Source organism: Chelon labrosus (genome assembly GCF_963514085.1).
Source record: "Chelon labrosus genome assembly, chromosome: 5".
NCBI lineage: Eukaryota > Metazoa > Chordata > Actinopteri > Mugiliformes > Mugilidae > Chelon > Chelon labrosus.
Genome location: NC_140341.1, coordinates 11,038,419 through 11,048,050, shown reverse-complemented (window position 1 = coordinate 11,048,050; position 9,632 = coordinate 11,038,419). Strand labels below are relative to the sequence as shown.

General features: G+C 40.0%; 1 protein-coding gene across 2 annotated transcripts; it reads right to left on the bottom strand.

The window, feature by feature from the left end:
* Positions 1–467: 467 nt before the first annotated feature.
* gpr183a (G protein-coupled receptor 183a) lies at positions 468–8,531 on the bottom strand. 2 transcript variants are annotated; one of them, XM_084544113.1, is made up of 2 exons: positions 8,479–8,531; positions 468–2,678 (listed from the first exon to the last, which is right to left on the bottom strand). In XM_084544113.1, the coding sequence occupies exon 2, from the start codon at positions 2,653–2,655 to the stop codon at positions 1,519–1,521; it is 1,137 nt and encodes a 378-aa protein (XP_084400239.1). In that variant the 5' UTR covers positions 2,656–2,678; positions 8,479–8,531; the 3' UTR covers positions 468–1,518. The 2 variants fall into 2 exon arrangements, with proteins under 2 accessions (XP_084400239.1, XP_084400238.1); XM_084544112.1 differs by lacking the exon at positions 8,479–8,531 and adding an exon at positions 4,071–4,238.
* Between the last annotated feature and the right edge of the window lie 1,101 nt (positions 8,532–9,632).

Genomic DNA, 9,632 nt, shown 5'->3' with positions numbered 1-9,632 from the left:
AATAACACTGACCACCTTGTGACAATGCAATGTTCTGCTGACATGTACCACCCAGCGAGACCACACCAATAGCAGTGAGACTCCTTGATGGCACCGGCCATCCCCAGCAGGGTGCAGCCTGACACAGACACACACACAAAAATAGTTTTAGGAGCAACTCAAAAAACATGAAGAACAGTGCAAGGTGTTGACCTGGCCTCCAAATTCACTAGATCCCAAACTGATCAAGTATCTGTGGGATGATCCACGGTGTCCCCTCCCCTCAACCCATAGGACCCAAAGCCATTAGACACTGTGCTTTTGTGAGAACTGATGTGTCTGAAAATTGTGACAAATACAGTGGTGGTACAGTTTAATGGGTGATGAGTTGCTGTAATTTTGCAATGGATACTGAAACGATTGCATTATTCAGATATATAGCAAATGAACAGTTGCACCCAGTATTAATTGCAAAACATTTATTTATGTACACAGCATTTAGCAGCATTTTACAAAGCCAAACAAGTTGTAAACTAAATGTACAAACCGAGGTGAGGAGAGAAAAGCAGATAATCATTCAGAGATATCAGTCACGCAGTGAACAACACTGTTAAAAAAAAACAGACGTTTTTGATGCATTGCATCAAAAGACACCCACTTTTCCAATCAGTCAACGCAACCTTTCACAGTCTCTGCTCAAAAAAAGAAAAGGGTATGTCTTTTTTATTTTTGGGTACATCATGCTTTTGTTATTTTATCTGTGCGGCCTGTTATGTGTAGTAATGCTGTTTCCTGATCACACGTGCAAATGCTACAATCTGAAACAGAATATGCAAAACTCTGGATTCAAGTCAACAGATTCATAAACAGATTCATCTTCAAGTTATTTGAATAAAATTATCCAAACACAGGAAAATGAAAGCAGTCAAATATGTGGTGCTTTCTAAGCTTGATATGGTCAATTCATTCAACAGACATTTGAAAAAAAAAAAGGAACGGTTGTGCATTTATCAATTTCTTTAGAAGTATCACTACTGTGAGCAGAACTGAAACTTGTCTCACGCCATGACTTATCTACATCAGTCCTAATATTTTGTATAATATAACACTTCCCACGCATGCGCTAGATACACATCCTCCCCAATTGTTCAAATAACAGATGTTCCTCTGTGTGTATTGCATCTTTATGCATCAGTTGACTGTTACCTACCAAACGGCTCTGCTTTAAAAAAAAGTACTCCTTTCTTTTTGTAGCTGCAATGATCTCTGCTTTCTTAAATATTTCAACAATATTAACAAGAAACGTAAGTAACAAGAAACAAGTACGTAAACACAAGGATTGCTGGATTTTCCTTCTTGAATCTCATATTGTTGACGTTCTAGCTGAATTCCATTTGAACCAAATGTTGTGCAGCTGCTTGACGTCCATGATGACTGTCTGTTACTTAGACTGTTTCAAAGTTCAGGCCAGTGTGCTTCAGGTACTGTTCTTAAAATAAAATGCCCACAGAGACATAAAGTTTAAGTTTAAGTCTCAGTTTACTCATGCCGATGTGATCTCCTTTCTGTGAGTCTCTCGTTGACTGTACCCCCAGCGGTAGAACTGAGATGGATCTTATTGCCATCGATGAAGTCTTTGGAGGAGCCTTCAGGCGACGTCCTCACTGCACTGGAGAAGGACATGCTCACCTGCATCTTCAGCAGTTTTAATAATTTCCTTTTGTAGCCTTTACAGGCAAAGAAGTAGATAAATGGGTCCAAGCAGGAGTTGAGGTTCATCAGACACACGGTGATGTGCAACGACACCTGGAAGGCTGTGAGATCAGCACAGTTCGGGTCAGACACCAGTTTGCGGATCATGTACTGCAGGATGTCGATGTGATAGGGGCTGTAACAGACGACAAACACCAGGGACACGCAGCAGATCACGCCGATGGCCTTGCGGCTCCGGCCAGATTTTTCTGTCAAATGGTTGGTCTTGGCTGACGAATGGAGTTTGATGCACAAGACAGAATAGCACACCAGGATAGTGACCACAGGGATAATATATCCCAGGAAGACGGCACCAATCAGTATAGTGGAAATATGGTCAACCTGCTCAAAGTTCGGGTATTCCATACAGGTGATGTGGCCATCAGACTCTTCGTTGGTCATGGGCATGCCGAGGAGGGGGAGGGTCTGTGCCAGGACCAGCATCCACACTCCAACACAAATGTAGCGCACATTACTGACTTTCCTGAGTCGACCAAAGCGCAGAGGCAGGACCACAGCAATGAAGCGGTCTATGCTGAGGCAGGTCATGAAGTTGACCCCTGCGTAGGTGTTGATGTAGAAGATGAGGCCTGAGATCTTACACATCACTTCACCCAGAGGCCAGTGGAAGCCTAGAGCATAGTACGCAATCCTCAGAGGCAGGGAGAGAGTGAAGAGGATGTCAGACATGACCAGGTGGAGAGAGTACAAGGTGGTGGAGTTCATTTTCTTCATGTTGGGACGGATGACGTGGAGGGCGAGGCAGTTACCGAGCAGCCCCACAAAGAACACAGTGCAGTAGAAAAGAGGCATGATGACTCTGGCATAAGCCCGATGGTCGTACAGGGTGTTGCAAGTGGTTTTGTTAGAGCCATTGGTGAAGGGTGTGATGGCTGAGCTCACGGGCACAGTGACGGAACCCATATTGATATTTTAGGAACCAGTAACTGTGAAAAGGGAAAAAAATTTGATTAGACTCGTAGACAAAAGAAATGGGCTCCTTTCTTTTCTGTATGCTTCACATTAAAGGAAACGAAGTCAGAGAGCGAATTACTGAGTAGTGTTGAAATGAAACTCTTGTCCGGTAAAACGGGTACAAAGAGCACATGCAAGTTTACCAATATAAGACATCACTTTCAAAAAGGAAGTAAAATAAGTAACCGTTTCTCATTACTCCTTTTCAGACAGCCTGCTATGTTAAACTATTTCCTCAAAAATTTTAATCCTGATACTATGCCCATGTGTACTCATCATGACATCTTTGTTTAAATGTAATGAATAAAAAAAAAAAAAAAACAACAAAAAAACATAAGCTTTACATATAAATTGTTTTGTGGTGTATTGTGCCATCTTGTGGTCAGAAAAGACAATACCTTCAAGTTTCACTCAGTAGTACTGAGTACTAAATGTAAATGCAATCAAGCATTCACATCTTCCAATAGGTGAAAGTAAATGTCAAGATTTAAGATCTGATATGCACAAGTGTCAGACCGAAACTGTAACACAACTTTTATTTCTCACTGACTGACATGGTGGTGACATAAAAATGTACTACGTCAAAAATAAAATAACTCATCCATTGACGTACTATTGGCGCCCACAGAACTGACAAATTTGTTTAACAGGATACAAAGTGAAAAAGTGACATGAAGGAAGTCTGTGAACAATACCTCTGCCGTACCGTGATTCTTAATGCAGCTGCAAACTCTCGCACTAACACCGCAAGTGTTGAAAGATGACCTTGTGTAAGAGGAAGTCAAGTTCCCCAGAGTCCCTCTGCCTTAAAATGCCAGGCAGCCGGAGGGTCGTATTGTTTGAGCGGAATTTCTAGCACGCTCCAGCTCCGGCTGTCCGCTGGTGCACGCGGTTTAATGGGGGAAACCCGTTTCCTGGCACCCCATTAACACATAAAGTGGCATTTGGGACAAAATATGTTTTATTTATTTATTTATTTTAATTTATTTCACAAATTCCGTTTCACATACATAAATTTAGAAGTTTGAAAACTCAATGTCAGAATGTAATTTGAGCTTTTCCAATAAGATCCAAACACCTATGAAAGTTATTATACTTTTAACACTGTTCTTTCACGATCTAATATGCTAAAGCGTAAAGGATATGGTTTGTAATAGTCCCATTCAAAAGGCAGTTTGATTTTTTCACACCTTTGCAGAAGTAGGTGCACATTTGCATGCAGTAGTTATGTGACCCTGGGTGGCCCAACTGCCGACTGAAACACTTCTCTTATTGTTATACAGTAGTTCACAGTTAACCCTGGAAAGAAAAAAAAAAAAGAAAAAAAAAATAGAGAAAACAAAAAGTTAGGTATACACACTTACCTCACAGATGTAATAACGTTGCTCCTCAGAGTTACTGAAGTCACATTGAGCCAAAAGGATGTGAAATTCTTCACCCAAAGTCACAATTAGAAGAATTGCCCCGACACCGCTACAGTTACTCTTCCTTGGGCGAAAACAGCATGACACACTGAAAAAAAGATCAGTATCTGCTGCCAGTAACCATAGTGACAAAATATCCTGTTGTCGCTCTCTCCTCTCTCTCTCTCTCTCTCTCTCTCTCTCTCTCTCTTTTTGCCTATATGTTGTCTCTACCTCTCTCACCTCTTTTGCTTAACATTTTCAAATGTTCTCTCTCTCGACGTTCAAAACACTTTTGAAACAACTGCAGATTAAACACCGACCCGCCCACAAAAAGTTTTCAACATCATGCAGAACTAGAATGTCATAGGTAATTTCATTTGGCATTTGTGATTTAAAAAGTTGTGCGTTTGTGGGGAAGGCATTGAATCATCTTGCGGCATATTTATGGAAAGGAAAATACAGTTGTGTGCCATGTGCGCACTCATGGGAGGATGTGGCTTCACCCTCCCGCACTAGAATGTCCACAGATTTGTAATATTACTTTATCTACAGTAACTTGTTCCATCGGTTTAAAGAAACATGTTTTACTCACAGCAGCGTGCTTCTCCCATGGTCAAATAAACAGACAATCAGACAATCCCAAATTCATCTTCAGACACTTTATCTGATACAAATGAGTGACGACAAAACGGGGAACTTCCCCTTTGCTCAACTATTACAAGTCTTTTGATGTCTCAGAATGAGTTTCAGAAATGAAAGCCTATGTGTCATTTTGTTCCTTGTCTTTATCTTAAGATAACTAAATACCTTTGTGCAATAGACGTTTATCAGAATGCAGGGGTGATGTTTTTTTCTACCTCAGAAGTTCACTGACTTCATGGGGTGAGAGCAAACAAGGAGATAGTCTAAAACAAATGCAGGCTATGGGGATACGGTTTGCACTATGAAAGCACAAATATGCTTTGGAGTAAGAGATGAGAGGCTACTTTAAATGTAATATGTGGTTGTGCTTTGATATAGGTACACAGAAAAGGAAAAACCGTCACTCCAAAATCCCCCACTTACACTTCAGAATCAACAGTTATCAATAAGCGCAAATATAAATGATATAGTTGGCCAGTGAATACTGTCTTTAAATTTAACACCTGATTTTTATGCACTGCGCAACTGTTTTCCTGCGGTTTTAACACCTTTAAATCACTCCCGCCCTCCTGGTTGCCGCTTTCTACTACAGCCCTCCCCTCTACAGGATGTGCACGAGGATGGCACATGCATGCACTTTGCATTTACTTTTATATAACACTTTTCATTTCTTCTAACTGGTTCATTGTTTTCTCTGAAATAAAGGTTAGCAAAACTATGCCTGATGTCCTTTTGGGATGCAACTCATAATTTTTATTTTTAAGTTTTTTGTAGCGTGTGGAATGTGAAGCACTGTGAGGTTACTTGAATGCTCTTGAACGCTCAGAACATGTGTACATATAAATGTATATTTATCAACCACAATCTTCCTCTATTAAAAACAAGTCCGGTGGTGAGGCAGAGGAAGCCAGGCCAACTTCCCCTTGGCCTGGCCTTGTGGGTTTGAGTCACTGGGCTTCAGGCAGCCTGATTCACACCCATCGCTGACAGACAACATGGTATTTTGCCATTGCTATTCATAGAAGACAATGGGGCTAAATACCAAGGAAAAGTCATGCAAAATGTTTTTACATGTTTTTTTTTGTTGATGTTGGGATTTTTTTATTTATTTATTTTTTTCAAAAAAATATACTATTGGCTGTTCTGATCATGAAAAAGATAATAAATACATGCGTGCAACATACACAAACTACTGCTGTACTGCAAGAAAATGGAGATATTTATCAGACCTCCATACATCCTGTGAAGGTTTTCACAGAGAACACTTCAAAAAGGATATCTTTTAGAGCCAAATGTGATGAAACACATAGTTGTGTGCTGTGGTTGAATGCTATTTCTCTATTTCTCTACTTCCAGAGTTAAGCCATATGTTGCTGGTCAGGATTGGGTGAAGCTATCAATGAACCAATGTTTTAATATACGCCTCAATCAGTGCATGACACTGTTGACTTGGAGCACTGTCTCCTTTCACAAGTTCTGTTTGCAGGATGCTTCACATGCAGTGGACACAGTGTTTATGTTGGTACCAAAAATGCAGGAAAATTGTGGTGATAGACTGAAAAATAGAGTTTCACTAGTTTGATGGCAGTGGCATCTTAGCTCTTGTTCAAACCCGCGGTTAAGATGAGATTGCAACAGCACAGGAAACTTCTGTGGCTGTTAATCTTTGCCACTGAGAGAAAAAAAACATTGAGTAACAAATTTCTCATCGGACTAACTTCTGACATTTCACACCAATTGATTGTGTCAGTATTTGAATATAAAGTGACCTGCCATGGGAGCAAACAAACGTATTTTTTGTGCACAAAATATATCAGAACTCAGTTAATGTGTTTGGTTGTGTGCGTCTACACTGTCATAGCAACCATACAGTATTAAATAGTCTTCTGCGGTCTAAATGTCTTCTGGTTATATTTCACTTTTCACTTTCATTCTGGGAACATACATTTCAGTCAGTGACAGACAGAACAGGACAGTGATAGATTTCTGTTGTGTTGGTTCTGAGCTTCCACACAATTTTCTTTTTTTAAGTTTGTCTACATCTACAAACACCAATCCCAATGCCTCAAGAGTTGTCCCAAGTGCAATGACAATGCAGTGTTCACCCAAAAGGGTTGTGAATGCTTTTAAACGCAATTAAAATCCAGCGAGATTGACGACAGGTATCACGGTCCTAAAACTGCACTAGCGCCCGTAGTTGACGTGTCTGCAGTGACCTACGTATATCAGTGTTAACTCACTCCAGTTACAGCAGAGGACGTGTTGCAATAACTGTACTGTTGCAGTTCCTAAAACTCTGTCTCTGACTGCATGTCACAATTTTTTTTTCTGTGTTTGGTTTATCACTTCTGATTATTAATATTTTTATGCGGCAATACGCCACAAAAACAAAACATGCTGCCAGGAAATATCTTGTTTGTTTTCCACTGTTCAGGACGCCTAACATTTTAAGTCCTTATCTTCTATTACCTCTTCTCAGATGAACGGTGCTCTCTTCTGGCCAGTGACATGTACTGCAGCTATTGAGGTTAAGCTTCACTATGAGGGGAACAAAAGCAGTACGCCAAAGGTCTGCACTTAGCAGGCATGCACAGTTTACAATAAACAAGGCTTGTGCTATAACATAAGTACATCACAGGATGGCAGTAATACCTTTCCTACTCTATTCGTCTCCAAATGAATTCAGACGCTAAAACTTTGTTGTCTGACTATGTTATGTGAATATGTCTGTATGCATGCAGAGTATTTACCCTGCTATATCTACAGGTACTGTCATTTCCATGGTTTGATAGTAAATCTGTTGTAAATACTTTTGAATGTAGTATTTGTAGCTGTGTGTAGTTTAACGCTTTATTTATCTAACAATAAACTACGCTGGTTAGTTTGGTGCAGTTTCGCTGCACCAAACTAACCACAAAAAAGAACCACTCTCCACATTCATTGCAACTTCATATACATAAACTCTTTTCTGAATGAGTTTATGTGACAAAGGCCACGGTCTCCCCGTGGTCTCCCCAGAAACCACCTAAACAGAGGTTGAACAGATGCAAATTTTACCCTGGACCCACATCTAAGTTTCCTCTTTGAAAAATGACCTTGTCCCACCATAACAGCCTGACTGCATGAATCCAGCTACCTTTCTAGTGATTGTCTAGCTACGGTGCTGAAGAAACTGTCTGCTTCACTAAAGAATAACACCAACCAAAGATCACCATCCTGCAATTAATCTTGGCTTTCAGAAAAATCCTTAAAGTAAATTATGTAAAAAACATCTATGGTGGATTTGTTAATGAGGTACTGCTTAGAAACTTTAGTTGCTCAGAGACTGCCACAATGATGTTAATTAACCTCAAAAGGTCTGTTTCCTGTTGGAAACCAAATGTGACAAACAAGCAGAGAAATGTCCCCATTATACTATGCAGCTGCAGTAGTTATACTATGTTGTCACCCCCCCCCCCCCCCCCCCCACAAAAAAAACAACATCATACTAAATTAGTGATAAAAAACAAAAGGTTGGTAGAGAATATTAGGTTGCTGGATCAATGAGTTGTTGCACAAATGTAATAAGCCATGCTACTACTTCTACCTCATCCACTACTGCTACTAATTGTAACCATTACTAATAATATAAGTATAGACATACTTAACATAGTAGTAAATTAATTTAAAACATCCTTAAACTGTTGGATTCAAGCTGATTTTCTCTTACACAAAACATACTCACATGTCAAGAGTTTTAGGGGATTTCTACGTAGACTATGACTGCCAACTCTTAACAGATAGTAACGAATGGCTGCCTTGTTTCTGGTGTGACAGTCGTGCGCTGCTTTGTAAAGGAAGCATAGGTTTGTGGTTGCTTTTTTGATAAAAATGTTCTTCGACTGACCTCATACAACTTGAGATTCGGATCGCTTTGCACTATTTCTGCGTAATGGAAAGCATTTCCTCTGCCCATGTGGTTACCGTTTGTGGTGCAATAGAAATGCAAAATTATAAACAGCTCCACTGCTTAATGTATAATGCAGTTTATCGTGCACCTCTCTCCCAGTTATAAGTTGTATTTTGGTCTTGACATTCGATGCTCGGATGACCATAGTGGTGCAATTTTGCTTTGCCCATGTGAGAGTGAGCTAATCAACATCAGGTTTTACTATCCTCTGCATTGTATCTGCATCAGAAGGGAAACATTGGCTGCAGTACACAATAGACAATAGCATTTCTATTGTGCCAAGTTTTCAGCCAATACTTTGAGACTTATGACTGCCTCCAGTCCTCTGAGCTCAGCTGTGTGCAGACAGTATCTTCTTAAGACTCACTTTTCAAACAAATGCATTAATTACAGTGAGTAAGACAATGTTTCAGTAAAGGTAAGTGTGAACTTACCTTTGTGAACCACAGCTGTATTGCTAGACAAGAATGCTATGCAGAATGCTATAGGTGTGCATCAGCAACAAAGTGATATGTTGATGTGAGACACTGTGCTAAAGAATGGTCTATGTAAAGAAACAAAACTGGTTTGTACGTGCTAGCCCGAAAGTGTGATTGTTACTTATGTATGTGTGGCTTAATGATAAAGCAATGCAGCTAATTAGCCATACTGCAAATGATTCAGTGAACTCAGTCATTGCTTACTGAAAAGCTTGTGATAATGACAGACAAACCAGTCCCTCTGCTATCGCTAGCTACGCTTTGCCTTCAGACCAAGAGATCTTGTGTTCTTTTTATTCACAGAACACTGGGAAGAACTGTGCAGTCCAACCAAGTATCAGTTCTGATCAGTGCAAGTCAATTAATTGAAGGCGATAAAGGACATAAGGAGAGAATACTAAATGACAACATGACATCACAATTTCTCATCTGTGTATTTGAGGTACCCCA

Coding starts and splice junctions, on each gene's coding strand:
- gpr183a (XM_084544113.1), bottom strand. CDS start 2,655: ATGGGTTCCGTCACTGTGCCCGTGAGCTCAGCCATCACACCCTTCACC.